Raw genomic sequence first — 21,342 nt, forward strand, 5'->3', positions numbered from 1 at the left:
TAACAACATTTAAACTTAGCATAGCTACACCATTATGTTTCTACCCAAAATTTCTAACATTAGTATCTTAATATTTATCTTTGAGTTTTGGTTTATCAAAAGGATACAAAGAAAATGGCTTATTCCATGCACATGCCAAAATAGATGTATCTCTTTGCTTAAATTTTGAAATCTCTTCTTTCTAATTCATTAAATATATAAGCATATATAATGAATTATAAGTTCTTATTTAATACTCCAATTATTTTAAAAGACAGGGAAAGAGATTTGGGTATATGTGTGTGCATGTTTGTGTGTAATAAAAGTATTTATATTCAATAGTTTTAGAAGTGTTTTTATGTGATGTCCTACACCATCTTTATTTCAAAATATTTTTTAGAAAAACTCTGGGACTTTAGATTAATTTGCCTGTTTGCTATACTAAATTTGAGCAACAATAAAGTAATTTAAGGAAAATTTTAATAGACCCTTTCCCAAGAGAATATTTTTAAAGTCTATAAAACTTAAAAGTGTATCATACTGGTGAGAAAAGAATTTATATTTAGAGGAATAGTTGTTTATACAGTCATTGTAACTTTTTGTGGTTTTTTTTTTTTTTTTTTGAGACAGAGCCTCGCTCTTTCGCCCAGGCTGGAGTGCAGTGGCGCTATCTTGGCTCACTGCAAGCTCCGTCTCCCGGGTTCATGCCATTCTCCTGCGTCAGCCTCCCAAGTAGCTGGGACTATAGGTGCCTGCCGCGGCACCCGGCTAATTTTTTGTATTTTTAGTAGAGACGGGGTTTCACTGTGTTAGCCAGGATGGTCTCGATCTCCTGACCTCGTGATCCGCCCGCCTCGGCCTCCCAAAGTGCTGGGATTACAGGTGTGAGCCACCGCACCCGGCCTCATTGTAACTTTTTAATGATAACTTTTGCCTTTTCATTTAGTCAGTCATTCTAAAGGAATCCTCATGCTTTACAGAAACAGAAAAAACTGTTTAAATACCAATTAAAACATCCCGTATTTTTAAAAATCAGATTTATAATTGTATAAATAGGCATATATATTAATAAAATTGGATAAGAAGGTGGCATACTTGGTACATGACTCTTCAATATTTATAATTTCTAGGACTGCATTCGTGGTCTTCACTACTGTGCTATTTTATGTTAAAACCTTGCTTCAAGGGTTGAAATTTAACATTTATGGGATATTACTTTGGCTTTAAATAGTGATGATCTTGAAATGGCCTAAAGACTAAATGAAAAGTGGAATGTTCACACCACTGACATTCTTGTATTATGAGATCATCTTATCAGTATGCCTTACTATACCCCAGTTTCCTGATTCTCAAGAATGCCTTGAAAGTATGTGCAATATAATCAATAACATCTGTCCCCACTGAACTTACTTTGCAGGTACTCTTTGAGCACATCAAATTCTTCCATTGCCGCTCTTCTCTGTGCCCTCTATCCGCACTTCCCAGCTCACAGCACTGACAACCGGTGAGTCTAGTGATTCTGTCTTCAATGTGATACTTATTAAGTTCTTTAAGGGGGTCATTTGGTTGTATTTTGGCTTCATGGAATTATTTCCAAATTAGCATTGTTCTGTTCTTAACTTAGTTATATTCCTGGCTAAATCTTTTAAGAAAATTATCTCACAGAGTATTAGACCAGAGGATAACTTTGGACACCTGATGACTGACCAGTCTTCTGCCATTCTCAGATCTACAGAACTGCTCTAAACCCAGAAGGAGATCAAGTAAAGTTGTCTTTAGGGAAAAAATCATCAGGTAAAGGATAGTTGCCAAGGGAAGTTCGAGATACTTTTTTTGTGCTATAATTACTTAATTCCAAGAGAAAACTTTTGTCTGATTTAGTGGCAATGTCTGTATGAGTTTCTTTTTTTCCTTTCACATAGATGCAGAGAAATTGTGTATAAATGACATAGAAGGGACAAGAAAAGCAAAATACAGCAGAAAACCAGAGACAATTTATAAGGGGCAGTGAGCAGTAGAACCTCAAACCATGTAGAAGCAGTTAAAAGCTCTGCATTTTGGGTACGAGGAACCACCAACACTTCAGTTTCCCTAGATATAGTTTGAGATATAGCAGATCTCTTGCATATGGGGGAAGGGAAGAAAATAGCCCCTATAAGACACCTGAGCACTGTGCTCAACTGTAGGCGTCCCATGTTGTCTCCCCAGAGACAGGTCAAGAGCCCTTTATTTTTTATGGGAGAAGTGTCAGGAGCACTTATCGCAGTAACCTAAGCCATCATTTTAAACTACACTACAATGTATAACCAACGACAGAAGAAAGATAGCTGTTTTACAAAAGTACCCTAAGCTGAAAACCACACTCTGATGGTAGGTGCAGCACAAGAATATTGTTGTTAAGTTAATACACCTCTGACATGTGGCCTCATGCCTGTCATTTAGGAAAGATTTTTTGAGTTGTTAAAGCCAATTATCAGCTAGGGTACAGTGGAGAGCCACACTCACATACTGGTGGTCATAGCTATTTGGCTTAGCTATTGTAAACAAAGCCATTTGGTGACAAGAATCTTTTTTTTTTGAGATGGAGTCTCGCTCTGTCGCCCAGGCTGGAGTGCAGTGGCACGATCTCGGGTCACTGCAAGCTCCGCCTCCCGGGTTCATGCCATTCTCCTGCCTCAGCCTCCCAGGTAGCTGGGACTACAGGCACCCACCACCAAGCCTGGCTCACTTTTTGTATATTTTAGTAGAGACGGGATTTCACCGTACTAGCCAGGATGGTCTCCATCTCCTGACCTTGTGATCTACCTGCCTCGGCCTCCCAAAGTGCTGGGATTACAGGTGTGAGCCACCACGCCTGGCTGGTGACAAGAATCTTTATATAATTTGTTAGTGTCAGTTTTTTCTGATCTTTATTGATTTTATTTTTAATAGATTTATAGAAGTAAATGTATTTGAGTAAGAAGAGGGAAGTTATTGTCTATAAAGCTTTTTAAAATTGAAGTCTCATTTTATCCTTCTTTTTTTTTTTTTTTTTTTTGAGACAGAGTCTTGCTCTGTTGCCCAGGCTGGAGTGTGGTGGTGCGATCTCAGCTCACTGTAAGCTCTGCCTCCCAGGTTCACGCCATTCTCCTGCCTCAGGTTCTTGAGTAGCTGGGACTGCAGGCACCAGTCACTGCGCCTGGCTAATTTTTTTGTATTTTTAGTAGAGACGGGGTTTCACCATGTTAGCCAGGATGGTCTCGATCTCCTGACTTCGTGATCCACCCACCTTGGCCTCCCAAAGTACTGGGATTACAGGTGTGAGCCACTGTGCCCGGCCGATTTTTTTTGTTTTTTTCTTCTGAGATGGAGTCTTGCTCTGTTGCCCAGGCTGCAGTGCAGTGGTGTGATCTCAGCTCACTGCAACCTCCATCTCCTGGGTTCAAGTGATTCTCCTCCCTCAGCCTCCCGAGTAGCTGAGATTCCAGGCATGTGCCACCAGGCCTGGCTAACTTTTGTCTTTTTAGTAGAGATGGGGTTTCATCATGTTGGCCAGGCTCATCTCGAACTCCTGACCTCAGGTGATCCACCTGCCTTAGCCTCCCAAAGTGCTGGGATTACAGGTGTGAGCCACTGTGCCCAGCCTATCGTTCTTTTATGAGATCTTAAAATATGAAAACTTTTTTTGTTTTTACATTCTAAAATAGAAATCTTAAAGTTTAAAAAACTTTTTGAGAACCCCAAAGAAAAATATTGCCATGCCCACATAGATGTTTGATGTACTGTGTTTCAAGGACTTGTGTATATATGTATGTGCAAGTACATATATGTAGAAGAACTTTGCTCTCTGAGAAGAATTGACATCCTGTCTTCCCCCTTCTTCCCTATCCTTAAGGAAAAAGAAAAAAAAAAAGTCTGAGAAGATAAAAACAGATGCCTATGTTGAGTAGAAAGGGATTTTTGAAAGTGATTGATTTTATAAGTGGTCAGTTTGATAGTAAATATTTTCATGTTATGACACTTTTTACCTCCCTGTAAAACCTCTTCACTGTGAAGACTAAAGTAAAGAATTATTGGATCAAAGATCAGTTATATAAAATTTTTAAAAGATAATTTCTGCATTACTGTTTAATAGAATCTTATCTGCCTTTAAGATTTCTGTTCATTTGAAGATAGTACTTGAGCTTCTGTCCTGTCTTAGCGTATAGGCAACAGCAGATTGCAGAGCTCATATCGTCACAGTTGTTTGTTACCTACCCTCTGTCTTTTTTGTGAACAGGTATCATCTCCAGGCTCTCCGGCACCTCTATGTGCTGGCCGCGGAGCCCAGGCTTCTAGTGCCTGTGGATGTGGACACAAACATGCCCTGCTATGCCCTCTTAGAAGTTACCTACAAGGTATCTCTCCCTATCATTTACTTGTAATTTTATTACCACTCATCCATCTTGGCAGGTCATAATATTTCAAATGTGTTGTCCAGTAAAAGGTGATAAGTAGTGAATTGACCTTTCATAAAAATGGAAGCTTCCAAAGTTATTGTATATCCTGCCAGGCCATTCATGTTCATTTATATTCTCTGGGTATCACTCTTTAGGGATCATCAGCTACTCTTTTGTCCTTAGAGCTTATAATTTGAAAATGTCCCTGTTAACTTTATATGACTGACGGTAGTGTTTTATATAACTAATTGAGTGAGACCCATTCTTAGATTTGTTAGCTGAAACTTGAAAACCCAAAATTGTGTATTTGATGACAGCTTTCATTTAGATGCATAGATTACAAGTTTTATATCCTTCTTTCATTCAGCAAATTATTAAGTACCTTCTGTGGATCAAAACTGTGCTAGGCTCTGGGGTACAAAATGAGATGACATTGTCATTTTCCTTAAGGAATTTCTATCCCCTGGGGAGCCAGGCATGGATACAGTGGGAATAGAGGGTGATAATTGGAGATGTGTGTGGAATGCAGGGGAAGCAGAGAAGCACCCTCGCTTAGCTGCTAGCTGTGGGGTTGAGGAGGCTGTCACAGTGGACAGTGTTTGGACTAGGCCTGGCCCACTGAGTGGAGCTCCTTCCCAGCGGAGAAGGCAACGTGCAGAAACCCAGCGGCACTGGAGCACGGCCTTCGGTCCTGCTGGCCTGTAAGGAGCAAGGCTTGAAGTGGTGGGAAGGACACATACCCTGTGAGGAATTTAGACATCAGTCCTTCAAGATTTGAGTACCAGAGGGGATTTTATGCCATTTAAAGGTCTCTGTATGAACTGCGGGGATCGGGGGAGGTATAGCGTGGAGATGTTTCTTCTTTGTTGTTTCCACTGACTACCTAGTGAATTGTGGCTGGACTTTTACATTTGTAAAGGGAACTCAGTGGTATGAACAAACCAAAGAAGAATTGATGGCTCCTACCCTTCTTCCAGAACTCCATCTTTTAAAGCAGGTAAGCTGGGCGTGGTCGGGAGTTGTGTCCAAGGGGTCAATTCAACAGAACGACATAGCGTTAAAGATAGCTAAATAAAAGCCTCTGCTTTCTTCATGTATTGTAGCAGATAAGAAAGCTGCAGCAGGAGGAAAAGTCAGAAAGAATAGAGCAAGTCTTGTCTTAGAGATCTTTATTGATAGCTTAGGTGGCCTCAGAACATGATTTACATTCATTTTTTGTCTGGAAATGGAGCTTGTTTACCTCCAGATGCCTCTTTCTGGCTGTTATTGTTTCCTCTGAGAAACATAGGTTTCAGTTTGTCAGATGAGCATATTTTTCAGCTTTGGGTTGACTTTGTTTACGTTTATCTTGACAGATTAAAGTTAAAGGCCCAAGATACTGGGAACTGCTCATAGATTTAAGCAAAGGAACACAACACTTGAAGTAAGTATATTAAATTTCTCAGATTTACTTTTTAGGAAGTGAGTAGAAGTATATAAGAAGGTATAAATTATAGATTATTATCTGGAATGTGACTCATCACCCTTTAATCTCATTCAAGACTATATGTAGGGTATGTCTTCTGTAAAACAGTCTGTATCTTTGAAACAGGACATGTGTTAGAAAATGAAAGTTTTAATTTCAAACTCCAACCCTAAATATTTATTTATTGAGAAACTTGCAGTGACTTCCTTGTGACAGTAATGGACTTGTCTCTTGGTATATTAACATAAGGTTTAGTTTAAGAAAGTGTATTAGTCCATTTTCACACTGCTCTAAAGAACTACCTGAGACTGGGTAATTTATAGAGAAAAGGGGTTTAATTGACTCACAGTTCTGCCTGGCTGGGGAGGCCTCAGGAAACTTACAATCATGGCAGAAGGCAAAGGGGAAGCAAGGCATGTCTTGCATGGCGGCAAGAGAGAGAAAGAGAGGTGCCACACTTTTAAACCATCAGATCTCGTGAGAACTCACTATCATGAGAACAGCATGAGGGAAATCCGCCCCCATGATCCAATCACCCCCAACCAGTTCCCTTTCCTGACAGGTGGGGATTACAGTTTGACATAAGGTTTGGGTGGGGCACAGAGCCTAACCATGTCAGAAAGTAAGCTGATTTGTACATCCACAAAAGGAAATTTATTAATCAGTGTTTGTCAGACCACATCTTTTGTTGCATCTCTTTACTATTCTTCTGTTAGAAAGTCCTCCTAAATTTAAGATTATTATAGATAATATATACTACTCACCCAGTGTATTTTGGGTGGAAATAATCACATGCAATTATTTTAGAGTGTTGATAAATTTATACCTAAAGTAGCATGTCAGTTAAGCCTTTAAATTTCAAGGAAGTTTAACAAGCTTGTAAAAGTTTTTATAGTTTGGTCCCAATGTGAATTTTTCCAGACTGTGTGTTAGCTGTTTTCTGTATTGTTCTGTCCTTACATTTGCAGGATTGTTTTCTTCTTGCTGCAAACCAATTAATAGATACTTAGTACCTCATGTACCCCAGGCATAGAGCCAGGGGATATAGGGAATACAAAGAAATGTTAGACAAAATGCTACCTTTGAAGCTCATAATTGAGCCAGTAGTCAAAGTGCCTTCTCATTTAACAAGTTCCGTGAACCTAGACACCAAAGAAAAACAGAACTTTATTCTGGGCTTTCTCATAGGGACTGATTTAATCTTAGACACAGTAAATAATCATTTACCTTAGTGGAAAATGGTAAAAGCTTCATCTTCCCTGAACATGGTATTGGGAAAACACTGTTTCCAGCCAAGAACTGCCAATAATACCTTATATTAAATTCATTCCTTTTCTTTCAGGTCCATCCTTTCCAAGGATGGGGTTTTATATGTTAAACTCCGGGCGGGTCAGCTCTCCTACAAAGAAGATCCAATGGGATGGCAAAGTTTGTTGGCTCAGACTGTTGCTAACAGAAACTCTGAAGCCCGGGCTTTCAAGGTAGTATTACTGATTGGTAAAAACGGAAAGAAATAATTCTAAATTGCTGGCTTCCTCGCCCATTGCTATAAACTTTAAAGGTGGATCTGCTTTCTTTTTCATTGTTGCAGATTGTAAAGACCGACTGACCGTGGCTCTGTTTGCTTTTTATGTGATGGCCATAATAAAATATAATGAATATAAAATACTGTATATAATAAGTAATATATATATAATAAAGTAAAATACTCTAAGTTAATGTTTACATTTAGCAGCAAAGACAGTCACACCATATCTTGACACTGTAACAGATAGTTTCGTGATTTTATTATTGATCCTCAAATTGGTGAAGATTTACTTAATTTCATAGCAAAAATAGAAAAGGAGTTTTGCAAGCTAGCAATTATTAACTCCATTTAAAAACCACCATTTGTTTCCTTAATCTTGGTGAGGATAAACTGATGACAGATTCAGACTTCTTTTATTAGTTTGCTTTATTATTTGCACAGTACTTGACTGCCAGTGCAGTAGTGTTTGAAATAAGGAAATAGTTATGATAAATGAGGGTAGGAAACAATTTCATTCCCCTGGCGGGGTCAGCACATATTTTGCTCTATATTCTTGACTCAGATAAGTTTCCAACACAAGAAATTTGTCCCATAATCAAGCATTAATACTTCTGAATTTAACTTCAGTGTTCTGTAATTCCATGAGCAAATGTGTCCCTGCTGGTGGTACAAAGTAGAGTAGTCTAAAGTAGTTAGGACCCTAAAGAATAATTAGACGGCAGAAGTGGGGCAGACGGACTGGATGAGTGGCAGCCAGAGGACTGAGTTAGCATCCTTTGTTCTTCCAAGTACAGAGACAGCAGTTTATTTTAATTCAACTCATATTTCATTTTAGTCAGTTACTTATGACTGAGTCTTTATAATGGTTCCCAGGATTGAAATGTATAAATAGTTCCCAGGGTTGACATTGGTGAATTTTGTTTGGCAGTATTCAGTAAGTTGTTTATGAAATACTTTTGAAAGATTTTTGGACACAGTTTAACTTAAATTTGTAGTATTACTTCTTCTAGAAATTAGAGCATATCCCAAAGACTCTAACCCAATGTGTGAAGAAAATAGATACATTTAGACTTAAGTGTGAATGAAGAAACTGTATAAAAATTGAAAGCTATCTCAGTGTCCTGCCTACTGGAGTTCAGAAATAAAATATAAACCTCAGTGGAAAATAGTAATACCTTCATATTTCATTTTCAGTCTTGAGCCTTCAATGATATTTTTTCCCAAGTTTAAAACATTGTGGCAAAATGCACACAATTTATTGTCTTAACCATTCCAAGTCACAGTTCAGTAATACTAAGTGCACTCACATCGTTGCGCAACCATCACCACCATCCATCTCTAGAACGGTTTCATCTTGCAGACCTGAAATCTATACCTGTAACAGTAACCCCTCATTCTACTTCCCCTAGTCCCTGGCAACCACCATTCTATTTTATGTCTTTGTGATTTTGATTATACTGAGTACCTCATATATGTGGTTTCATACACTATTTATCTTTTTGTGGCTGGCTTGAGTGATGTTCTTTTTTCCTTACCTTTTCAGTAACAATTCTAGTTTCTGGTAGGCTTTTTAATTAGTCAGTGAAGGAGGGAAAAGCTTTTTTTGGATGAGTTGTGTAAACAGGAAGACCTGTTTGTTATTGGCTTTTGATAAATTAGTAGCTCATGTTAACTTGTGCAAAAGCTTCTTGTAACTTCTTAGCAGAACAGGTCGATGAGGCAAGTTTGCACCATCTGGGTTTTTTTTGGAATGGGAGGTAGAGTTGTTAGAACTGCGTGTATTACAGTTTAAGCAGTAAGGAAAATAATCTTTTGTTATCTTATAATGTTGTGGTTGTTTGTTTTTTTTAGCCAGAAACAATCTCAGCATTCACTTCTGATCCAGCACTTCTGTCATTTGCTGAATATTTCTGCAAGCCAACTGTGAACATGGGTCAGGTATATATTCTATGGTTTGCCGAGCCCCACGACTAGAATTTGTTATTATTTCTATGCATGGGTCACCCAAAACATCTGTACTATCTATATCTATCTTTGAGATTGATGACATGCATCAGTCACATGGGGTGACTTTTGCTTGGCACGTATAGATTTGCATAGCCTAAAACTGTTAAATTCAGCAATTTTCTTTTTTTTTTTTTGAGACAGAGTTTTTGCTCTTGTTGCCCAGGCTGGAGTGCAATGGTGTCATCTTGGCTCACTGCAACCTCTGCCTCCTGGATTCAAGCGATTCTCCTGCCTCAGCCTCCTGAGTAGCTGGGATTACAGGCATGGGCCACCACGCCTGGCCAATTTTATATTTTTAGTAGTGACAGGGTTTCTCCATGTTGGTCAGGCTGGTCTCGAACTCCCGACCTCAGGTGATCGCCTGCCTCGGCCTCCCAAAGTGCTGGGATTACAGGTGTGAGCCACCACACCTGGCCAAATTCAGCAATTTTCTACCTTGATAGAAGAAACAACTTAAAATTTGTGAGACATTAGTTTTGAACAGATGATAGTTTCTGTCATCTACAAGAATGATACCCATTCATATTCTGCTTTATGTTTTCACTGTTTACCACCTTTCCCTTAATTTTATGTAATTTCATTAACTGTCTCCTCTGTATATTACAACCCTTCTTTTTATTGTTCACACACCTGTTACCTTCAAGATTCCAAGGGTGCTTAGCAGATTTTTCTTTATTTTTTTGGTTTTTGTTTTTTGAGATAGGGTTGGTTTTTTCTGTTGCCCAGGCTGGAGTGCAGTGACGTGATCATGGCTCACTGCATCCCTTGACCTCCCGGACTGAAGCCATCCTTCCACCTCAGCCTCCTGAGTAGCTGGGACTACAGGCATGTAGCCACCATGCCTGGCTAATTTTTTTTTTAAATATTTTGTAGAGATGGAGTCTCACTATATTGCCCAGGCTGGTCTTGAACTCCTGGGCTCAAATGATCCTCCCACCTTAGACTCCCAAAGTGCTGGGATTATAGGCATGAGCCACTGTGCCTGTCCCAGATCTTTGACTTAATCCACCATAAGACAAGGAAAGATTGGATGTGGAATTAGATATCTGGGATTGATAGCCTGTTGTCTACAAGTGTATATGGCCTTCAGAAAATTTCTCAACCTCTTCAAAATGTAGTTTCCTCATTTCTAAAAGTGATTATAATAGAACCTACCTTACAGTATTGTTTTGAGGATTAAGTGAAATAACCTTCCCCTCTCTTATTTATTGAATCTTTACTCTATTGGATACTCTGCTAATACTTAAATGTCATTTAATTATGACCCTGAGGATAGGTATTTTATTATTCTGGGCTTACAGATTAGGAAACTGCCACTGAGAGATGTCACATGCCCAAGATCACACAGCTAGTAAGAGCTGGGCTATGTACTCAAGGTCACGGGTCTCTAATAAAGCCCATGCCCGCCCTTAACCCCAGCTGGACTTGACTCTGCCACCTCTCCTAAACTTGTTCTGGTCAGTGTTTTTTTTCTTGCAGCTTTGTTACTCTGTTTTCTTTCTGGATCCTACTCTTCCTAGCCCAACCCAAGGCATAGCTCTGTGATGTCCTATCTACTCATTTTATCCTAGTTTGATCCATTCCTCTCTTCTGTAGCACTTACTATCCTTAACTGTCTCTTGGGACTTAATTTTTTTTTAATTAATGTTTAATGTTACATGTGCTATGGCTTTTTAAAAAGATTGTAGTGTTACTTTTATGTCATTCATTATAAAACTTAAGAATGGGCCATAGTAGTAATATACAATTGGTTTTTGAATTGATTTTGGAATATACTTTGTGCTACAAAACTTCTGATTTTCTGCAGAAACAGGAAATTCTGGATCTCTTTTCTTCAGTACTCTATGAATGTGTTACCCAGGAGACCCCAGAGATGTTGCCTGCATACATAGCAATGGATCAGGTGTGGATCGAAAAACCTATACCAATTCTGGTGAAATTTGTCCTGTAGTTCAAGTAACTCACTGAATAGTGTGGTAAGGTTCCTAGTGTCCTTCCTTTTAGTTTCCCATTTGCTTTTGGAAATTTAAGAAAGGAAACCATATAAAATTTGAAAGCTCTCAGAAATCCAAAAAGCTTGGGCCTTATGTTGACAAGAGTGCCCCTTGGGAGGCCAGCTTCCTCTAAGGGTTCCCCTTCCTCCCTTTTGTCACTCCTGGCTAGGAGAGGAGGAGAGCACTCCCTCCCTCCCTCCCATTTTATTCTTGCCTCCCTCCTGGTAATGCCTCTTTGTAGAAGTCTGCATGTGAGCAATTAGTGAACAAACAGAGCCCTAGCGATGGCAGTACTGTGAAATTAGACCTATGTGATGAAGCTTGCAAGATGTTACAGAGTCCATATGTAGTTATCTAGGGTGTTGGAGTTCATTTTTAAATTTCTCTTGTTACTGCTGTTTTAAAACAGCCTAAAGGGGTAATGCAGAAAATTATGCTTAATAATGTTCTTAAAGGATCAGACCAATTTATTCACTTACAGGCAAATTAGTAATACATATTCCTTTTCAATATTATCATATCTTTCAGACCCAGATTTGCAGTTAAGCCAAGCCAGTAGTTTTCTAACCTGGCAGAAATTTGCCTTGGTATCTTAAAAATACAGATCCTCTAATTCCATGCCTCATCTATTGAATCAGAATTTCTGGGGTCAGATCCAGAATCTAGTTTTAAACAGCTCTTTAAGTGAATATAATAAGTTCACAGCTGAGCATCCGAGACTCAGCGTCTAAGAGAAATAACCTTTAATGGTAAAAATAATTTGCTAAAAAGCTGAATGGAGAAATATATTTAGTCAGAGGATAATTCCCCCAAACCAGAAAACATACGGTGTTAAGTAACATCATTAAAAACCAAGTTCCAATATAACTAAGTAGGCCCAGAATGCCATTATTGTCTGGAATCCACCCTTTTTTGGTTGGAAAGTATGGATATATGGTATCCATGCTGGCACTGCTTCTCACAGTGCCTCTCTGTACAGCAGCCAATTAACAAGTTGTGTTTTTAAGTTGCTGGCTGAGAATGTATCTTTTTACTCTCTGAACCCTCACACCTTTACAGTCATGGGCAGGTCTTTATGCATGAATATCTTCTCTGGTTGCAGCTGTAGTGACTTGCAGATGGATCTCAAGGGCAGTATTATTAGTAGTGTTCTTCTAGCCCTCTACCCCCTGCGATCCCTGCCATGTCATTGTACCCAGCTTGAGTTTCCCAGAGGTGACTGGCTGTGACCTTTTGGGTCTTGGTTATTCGGAGCTATATAGCCGAGAATGAGCTCATTCACCTTTGTTACTTTTCCCTGCAAGCTGCTCATGTAGGGCCATATTGAAGGAGGTGAGCCATGCACCTGTACCCAGTGATGGCTCCTCTGTGGGCAGACTGCATCAAAACACAGAATGGATCTCCCCCCACACTTTATAATTAGGAGCCACATTTAAAGAATACTCAGTCCACAACTCTGATGAAGAGACAGAGCACTCTTTGATTAAATAGATTGTTGTCCTCTTTCCTCTTCAAGGCTATAAGAAGACTTGGGAGAAGAGAAATGTCTGAGACTTCTGAACTTTGGCAGATAAAGTTGGTGTTAGAGTTTTTCAGCTCCCGAAGCCATCAGGAGCGGCTGCAGAACCACCCTAAGCGAGGGCTCTTTATGAACTCGGAATTCCTCCCTGTTGTGAAGTGCACCATCGATAATACCCTGGACCAGTGGCTACAAGGTAATAGTGGCATTGTAGCATAGCGCTCTTGTGCTTTTGAGATACATTCGGTTCAGGCTTTTCTGTTGTAACTTTTTTTTTTCATTGGTAAGCAAGATAAATCTGAGTATAAGCAAGAATGGCTATAGATTTAACGTTTCTAGCTAGATGAATTAGACTTTGAGTATCTACTTTAGCTTCTTTAGAAAAATACATCTGACCCAGGCAGATAATTTTTATAGCATTTTAAATACCACTTGGCGCTCAGGACCTTGTTCTCTCTTCCCTAGCATCAGATCACGTTTCCTTTTCAGTGCCTCTGTCTCCTGTTTCCTAGGGGTGTGGCCTGTCGCCTTTCTGAGGCCAGCAGCCATCCCGTTTTTGTACTGGCACCCCATGTACATGTAGAACTTGACGTGTGCTTGCTGAGTGAGCTTGTTGTACCAACTCAGTTTTGAAAACCTGGGACCGTACAGCTATGTGATGTCACAGTGGTGGCTTTCTATCAGCAGGATTTGTGATTGCAAGGAAATTGTAGTTACTCATTAACAGTGTAGAAGTGATTCTGACTTACATGAGGCAAGTGATGGGGCCTTTAGATTTATGGAAATGTATCTTAGGTGTTAAATACACTGAAACTGATTTTCAGGAGTAGACTCCTTGATCTTTTCATTCTTTTTAGTTCATTCAAATGCTCCCAGTAAATATCTGACAGTTGCTTGCTTTGGGTTAATACTAACCTTAGTAGTAGAAACAATTCTTGCTTTGATCAGTGAAAACTATTAGTAATCAATAGACCCTAAGTGTTTGAATATAATTCAGTTTAAAACTATCCACCTGTAACACTAGGAAATAAATTTCTGAAAAAAATTAAATTGTAAACCAGGTTGTGAGGGATATACTTGGAAAGCCTGATTTCAGACTCTCCATGTTTATATTTAACAGCTGCATTCTATTTGTCATTTCCTGTTCAGATTCAAAGATCATATAGCTTCAAAATTTTTTTGACAGTCATTTTTATCCTCATTTTTGGGGAAAAACATGTCATTTCAAAAGTTTTGGTGTTTCGTTTTTATTCAATTTAACGTTTGATCACCTATGGCAGACCTTTGCTATTGATAAGAAATACTTCCTTAAATCTTTGCAGATTCGCTGATTTGCACATTTCATATAATGTATGGAACTTTGGCAGTGATTAGAACATTCTCTAAAACAAGGCCCTGATTGTCTTGTTGCTCTTTAGTGCATTTGGTGGTTTCCACCATTGCTGTCAGCCTCCATTGAATTTGACTTGCCACTCAGATTTATCAAAAATTGTTTATTTTCTAGTGAAAAACTAGAATTTTTTTTTTTTTTAAAAAACCTCTTAAATATGCGGTCTTCTCTCTTACAAGCACCAGCAGTTGGCATTGGGGTAGAGAACAATAAATTAAGTGAAAATTGGAAATTGCATTCATATTTGTGTGTAAAAATCACAGATGCATATGTGGACTTTCAGGGTCACTCACTAATAACTCATTAGATCTGAGATAACCCATTAAATCACTACACTAATCTGAAAATGTAGCCAATTTATATTATATAAATGTTGGTTGTTTTTGGGTTTTTTTGAGACGGAGTCTTGCTCTGTCACCAGGGTGGGGGTGCAGTGGCGCGATCTCTGCTCACTGCAACCTCTGCCTCTTGGGTTCAAGTGAGTGTCCTGCCTCAGCCTCCTGAGTAGCTGGGATTACAGGTGCATGCCACCACACCCAGCTAATGTTTGTATTTTTAGAAGAGATAGGGTTTCACCATGTTGTTCAGGCTGGTCTCGAACTCCTGACCTCATGATCCACATGCCTTGGCCTCCCAAAGTGCTGGGATTACAGGCGTGAGCCATGGCGCCTGGCCTATATAAATGTTATGTACAGTATTTATCTCCTCAAATTATAATTTTGGGCAAAGAAAGCGGGATTCAAGTTTAAGAACTTTAAAAAGTTTTATTAACTTTTTCATATTTTGTTATGGAAATTTAAAGAATATATAAAGTAAGTAGACTAGTGTAATAAACCGCAACACCAATTTTAGTAGTTGCCAGCATTTTCCTATTTTTGTGTCATTTGTACCTTCACCCATTGCCACACTCCATTTTCCAAATTGTGTCATTTTACTTTCCCACCAGCAGTGGAGTGCAATGCAATTTTTGGCATTGTCCTTTTTTTTTTTTTTTTTTTAAGACTTGTCAAGTGCAGTAGGAAAGCAAAATAAACCCAAAGCAAGCAAATAAAAACAGAAACCAATGAAACCAAAAACAGAAAAACAATAGAGAAAAATCAGTGAAACAAAGTGCTGGTAGACATGAGAAAGTCATTGAAGAGAGGCTGAACCACCATGCTCTCCTTCATGATGAGCTGTTCAAAGAAGAATCTCATCTGTTCTCCCTTAACCTTTCTCCCTCTGCTGCCTCCCCCAAACCTAAATGTTTCCACCTCCCAGTAGACTGACATCCTCACAACTGTGTTCAGTGGAGTCTACAGTTTTCATCTCACTCCATCTCTACAATGGTGAGGCTTTTAGCTACATTTTGCTTCTTGAAATGGGCCTCCCTTGACTTTGTCACAGCACACTTTCCCAATTTTTAAAAAAAATCCTGTTTAAAAATTCTCAGTATTTGTCACCATTTCACTGTCATTCCTTTGCTGACCGTTTTGGAAGTCATCCTTGCTCCTTTCCCTCCTTCCCTTCTCCCCTCCTCTGCAATAGCTGACCCATTGCTGAAGGCTTTCAGTCCTCATCATAGATATTTCTTGAATTTATCCACATTTTACTACTTCTGCCTAGAACGGAATGATTATTTTGTGCCTGGACCACTGTTATAGCCTCCTAAATAGCCTCCTTGCTTTTTCTCATCTCCATTCTAACCGTCTCAAGTTAACTGACAGAACGGTCTTTTCAAGAATAAACTGATGTAACACTCCTGCTTAAAGCTTTTCAAAGGCTCCTGATTCAGCTATGAAAGAAATCCCTACAGTGTGGCACCAGGACCTGTGTGACCTGCAAGGCGCCTGTTTTCCTCGACAAAGCCACTTTTACACCACTTGCTCCTCACACCACCCTGGTCCCTTCCACTTCCTCAAAAACACTGAGCTCCTTTTCACTATGGGGCCACTGAATATGCTGTTTTCCCTCCCTAGAACCTTTTCCTCTCATTCTTCACCTGCCCAACTCATATTTATCCATGCAGCCTCAGTTTTAATGACCTTTCCTCCCAGGCCTTCCAAGACCACTCTACCTCAGGCAGCTTTCCTGACATCTTTAGCCTGCCCGCTCATGCTCTCTACCTTTTTTCTGTATCAAAATGCCTTTGTTTACAAGTAACAGAAGGCCTGACTTAACCTGCCTTTAAACAGTAAGGACACAAAGTATGCCTGTGTTATTAGAAGTCCGCAGGTAAGGCACGTAAAGGGTCATCTATTTCCAGTGTCTTCAACTCCATTTCTCTGAGGTTTCATCAGCTACATTCTGTGCCATGACTTTATCCTCAGTGCATTTTTTGGATGGTAATCAAATGGCTGTAACATGTTCACCTCTAGCTCAGCATGATACTCAGAGGAAGAATAGAGTTGCTTCTAGGAGCTTTGTGATGAGAATGAGGGAATTTCTTTCCCTGGAGCCTCCAGCAAGCTTGTCATTAAGTACCTCCTCAGGTTTCTGGCTCGAGTTGCATCTCATGCACACCCCTCAATCTATCCCTGTGGCAGAGAATGTCTCTTATTGAAAAAATGGCCTGGGTCTGCCTGTCTCTGAACTAACACTGTATCAGGAGAATGGGATTGCCTTGATCACCCAAGATCAGTGATTCTCAAAGTGTGGTTCATGGAGCAGCATGACCTGGGAACTTGTTAGAAATGGAGTTTTTCTGGCCCCACCCCAGACCTACTGAATAAGAATCTCTGTGCATGGAGTGGGGCCCACTCATCTGTGGTTTAACAAGCCCTCCCGGTGATTCTGGTACATGTTAAAGTTTGAGGACCCCTGGCCAAGACTAATAAGGATCTAGTTCTGGAGCTGAAGTCAGTCCCATCAAATATAATATACAGTGGAGGGTAGGGTGTGACAAGGGGTATTTCGGGGAGACAACCACAGTGACCACTGCACCTTTATAGCACTCATCACAATTTGTAATTATGCATTTGTTTGTGTCATTATTTGTGTAATATCTGTCTCCCCCAACAACACTCTAAACTCTACAATGACAGGGACTCAGTTCAGCTTGTCAGAGTAGCCTCAATACCAGCTATAGAACCTGCTTTGTATATGCTAAGTGTTCAATAAGTTCTTGATGAAAAAGTAATAGAAGGTATTTCTTGTGCCTCTCAGTTCTGTCATCAGTTGGTTCAGTTCCATTTGTTTCTCTCACAGTCGGGGGTGATATGTGTGTGCACGCCTACCTCAGCGGGCAGCCCTTGGAGGAACCACAGCTGAGCATGCTGGCCTGTTTCCTCGTCTACCACTCTGTGCCAGCTCCACGGCACCTGCCGCCTATAGGACTAGAAGGTAACTGCATATCTAAGTCTTATCTTCAGTACCTCTGTTACCTACCCCTTTATGTTCTAGTTTCTTGGTAGTTACTGTCCCTAGTTTGACTTTCCTCTTCATTAATGTTGCAGTGTCATTGTTAGGGACTGTTTTGGAGCAAAAAAGAAAAAATATATCAACTTTATACATGAATAACTTTCATTTTTATTCAGAAAAGGATGGATTCTTCTTCACAGAGCCCCAAACACTGGTCTATACTAATAAACTAAATATTCCATATTATTCTTTACTAATTGATTTTTTATTAAAGCTATTTTTCTTTATTTTCTGGGTTTTCAGTTGGGTTTTTTAGAATCACATATAATCTTAATTTCTAATATTACAAAGCTTTACAACTAACAAATAACCTAATTTTGTGTTTGAATTTTTTATAATCGTTTTAAAAATTAATAGTGTTATCACCTGATTGTATTTTTCAGAATATAGAAACAGATAAAAAAAATTGATCCATTAAGCTGAATACTAAGATATAATGAATTCTAAGCACCCAATTTTTTTGAGATTCTCAAAATATTTTTTGATAAGGGCAAAGATTGTTCCATTTAATCATTTAAACTTGAAGTTTAATTACATTACTAGTTTTTTGCTGTTTTGCAAGCCTCTGATAAAAGTTTACTATCTAGAGACTTCTAGTTATGGCCATGATGGAATTGCTTGTATTGGACTCAGTTGCCCTCAAAAACAAACATAAAAGCTAAGAAAAAAAAATAAGAAAAGGGAAGTACAACAGGGAGAGCTTTATATTCACCCTAGCTTCTCCCCCAAAGGCATTTGCCAGTTCATAGTACAAGAAGTAGAGTGCCAGCAAAAAGCAGCAATGCTGCAGGGCTGAGGAGCCAGAGGTTGGGTTTGTGATTGCCCAAGAGCCTAGAACTTGAGGAACACAGTCTCAGGCAGGAGAGAACAATAGAAATCATAACTCAGACTCTGGATATACCTTTCCCTTGAGTTACTTAATGAAATTTTAGCCTTCATATACATGGGATAAGACTTCAAGAGATCTAGCAGATGCCACAAGGCCAAAAATGTAAGCAAAAATGTCAGCAGCAGCATAGGACTGAGGAGACAAAGGGTGGAATTCAGCGCTTGTTAAAGTGAAGTGGCTGTGATCAGCATCCCAGCTCCTCAGGTGAATTAATACATGGCCAAGCCCTAAGCCTGCTCTAGCCTAATTTTAGATCTGGTCTGCTTCAGTTTCACTCCAAGCAGACTTGACCTACAATTAGCCTAGAGCAGAACTAAGGTGATCTGTGTGCTTTCTCCCCACCTGACAGAAGAAAATGTAACCTTCATAGGAGAAAGAAAACATACCCAGAGCCCCCGCAATTTTTAGTCTACAGCATTCAGTGTTGAATCAAAAATTATGAAACATAGTAGTAATAATAATGAAACAGATAATAATAGAAACAGACCTATATGTGATTCAGATATTGGAGTTATCATACTGGGACTTAAAATAACTATGTCTAATATTTCCGGGGAAATAGAGGGAATGATAGGGAATTTCACCAGAAACCTGGGGTCAATAAAAAAGAGTTAAATGGAAATTCTAGAACTGAAAAATATAGTAACTGAAATGAAGATCTCAGTATTGGATTATTTGAAGTGAACTGGAAGACACTTATCTGCTGGAAGACAAGTAGAAAGTAAACAGACTGAAGCACAGAGGGAAGAATGGGTAGGAAATACAGAGAAGAGTACAAGAGACACGTGGAAACCGTGAAAAAAAAAAAAAAATCAGACATGCATGGAGTTGGAATAAGAGAATAAGAGGAGAGAAAAAACGAGTTAGAAGCAATATTTGAAGAGACAGAAGCTAAGAATTTTGAAAAATGGTGTTAAATATTAACCCACAGTGAACCCTAAGCAGGATAAATACAAAGAAAGCCATACCTAGTCACATTAATAGTGAAACTACTAAAAGGAAAAGGAAGACATTTTAAAAGTATGGACTTTCTTTTCAGGCCAGGATGGACAAACAGGGTTGTTCAATGGTCAACTGTATTAGAACCAGTAAAATACCAATTAGATAGTAATTGAAGGTAGACAGGCACTTTTGCACATTATATTTAAATAATTATATATATATATACACACACACATATATATATATACATATATATATAAAATTAAACAATATTAGTAGTTTCACATGTAGTTATAGGTCACTTTCTGAAGTCTAGAATGGGTAAATTCTATCAAATCATATACAGGTTGAGTGTCTTTAATCTGAAATCTAAAGTGTTTGAAATCGAAAACGTTTTGAGCGCCAACATGATGCTCAGAGGAAGTGTTCATTACAGCATTTTGGATTTGGGATTTTTGGATTAAGAATGCTCAGCCGGGGCTGGGTGCAGTGGCTCACACCTGTAATCCCAGCACTTTGGGAGGCTGAGGCGTGCGGATCACGAGGTCAGGAGATCGAGACCATCCTGGCTAACATGGTGAAACCCCGTCTCTACTAAAAATACAAAAAAAATTAGCCGGGCATGGTGGCGGGCGCCTGTAGTCCCAGCTCCTCGGGGGGCTGAGGCAGGAGAATGGGTGAACCCAGGAGGTGGAGTTTGCAGTGAGCCAAGATAGCGCCACTGCACTCCAGCCTGGGTGGCAAAGTGAGACTTCGTCTCCAAAAAAAAAAAGAAATCTCAGCCAGTAGATGTAATGCAGATATTCCAAAATCTAAAAAAATCCAGAATCCAAAACACCTCTCTTCCAAAGCATTTTGGAAAAGGGATACTCAACTTACATTACAGTGTATTAAGGAATTTCATAATTTTAAATATTGTCTTTGGATAGTCATTTTCAAAGGGAAAAATGCCTGTTTTAAACATGATTGTGTTTCTGAAGCTTCCTTGAAAGGAGAGGTATGGCTGATTTTATTTAGAGATGTGACCTTCCCACCCCATTTCCATTTTAGGGAGCACAAGCTTTGCTGAACTGCTCTTCAAATTTAAGCAGCTAAAAATGCCAGTGCGAGCTTTGCTGAGATTGGCTCCTTTGCTTCTTGGAAATCCACAGCCAATGGTGATGTGACCGTGTCTGGTGGTGAACCTACCCTGAAACGTGACTTCTGCACAAAAAACGTGACCAAACATCAAAGCTAAAGCAATGTTTATAAAGTTTTATGGTATAACTAGGGGGAAATGAGCTGCACAAACCTCAATGTATTTTAAATCTGTTGCTGTCATCATTAACATTATATGATATATAAAAGCAAGTTGAAATTTACTTTTGTAAATAAAGTTTTTGGTTTGTTTTCAAAACTCTTGATGATTGCTTTAGTTTTGGACTTAGAGAATAGAGCAGGGGTTGCTGGAGTGAATATTGATATTTAAAGTCTTTGAACTGTGGTGGTATAGGTGAAGTGACTATGCCCCAAAATGCGAAGTTTTAAAAGAAGCTATGTCATAAAGTTTTACTTTCTGTGGCAAAAGCGCGCTTTAGCATTTCCTCAGATGTCACAGTTGTCCTATCTAAAATAAGTTTGTACTTCTGGTGACAATGCCAGACATTCTCATGATGTGAACACCTTAAACAGGAGAAGGAGATTTTTGCCCTCAGTTGCTCAACATGAAGTACTGTGGACTGAATTGTGTCCTCCCAGAATTATATACTGAGGCCCTAATCCCTGTGTGACTGTATTTGGCAATAGGGCATATAGGAGATTACTAAGGTTAAG

At 39.2% G+C, this 21,342-nt stretch overlaps 1 protein-coding gene across 13 annotated transcripts in view; it reads left to right on the plus strand.

Moving 5' to 3' along the window:
• Nucleotides 1-20,926, plus strand: part of ANAPC1 (anaphase promoting complex subunit 1) — a 121,761-nt gene extending 100,835 nt beyond the window's left edge. For 9 of the 13 annotated variants that reach the window (XM_055243477.2, XM_063616635.1, XM_055243480.2 and 6 more), the window contains 10 exons: nucleotides 1,397-1,483; nucleotides 4,238-4,355; nucleotides 5,317-5,394; nucleotides 5,753-5,820; nucleotides 7,205-7,343; nucleotides 9,242-9,328; nucleotides 11,205-11,300; nucleotides 12,908-13,106; nucleotides 17,487-17,621; nucleotides 20,581-20,926. In XM_055243477.2, the coding sequence (XP_055099452.1) occupies nucleotides 1,397-1,483; nucleotides 4,238-4,355; nucleotides 5,317-5,394; nucleotides 5,753-5,820; nucleotides 7,205-7,343; nucleotides 9,242-9,328; nucleotides 11,205-11,300; nucleotides 12,908-13,106; nucleotides 17,487-17,621; nucleotides 20,581-20,696 (1,123 nt within the window). In that variant the 3' untranslated portion in view covers nucleotides 20,697-20,926. Of the gene's footprint in view, nucleotides 1-1,396; nucleotides 1,484-1,706; nucleotides 1,774-1,901; nucleotides 2,041-4,237; nucleotides 4,356-5,316; nucleotides 5,395-5,752; nucleotides 5,821-7,204; nucleotides 7,344-9,241; nucleotides 9,329-11,204; nucleotides 11,301-12,907; nucleotides 13,107-17,486; nucleotides 17,622-20,580 lie in introns of those variants that run through there. The other 4 variants (XM_063616638.1, XM_063616639.1, XR_008650996.2 and 1 more) reach the window with 3 other exon arrangements.
• The last annotated feature ends 416 nt before the right edge of the window (nucleotides 20,927-21,342 follow it).

The sequence above is a fragment of the Symphalangus syndactylus genome, chromosome 14 (assembly GCF_028878055.3).
Source record: "Symphalangus syndactylus isolate Jambi chromosome 14, NHGRI_mSymSyn1-v2.1_pri, whole genome shotgun sequence".
Classification (NCBI taxonomy): Eukaryota; Metazoa; Chordata; class Mammalia; order Primates; family Hylobatidae; genus Symphalangus; species Symphalangus syndactylus.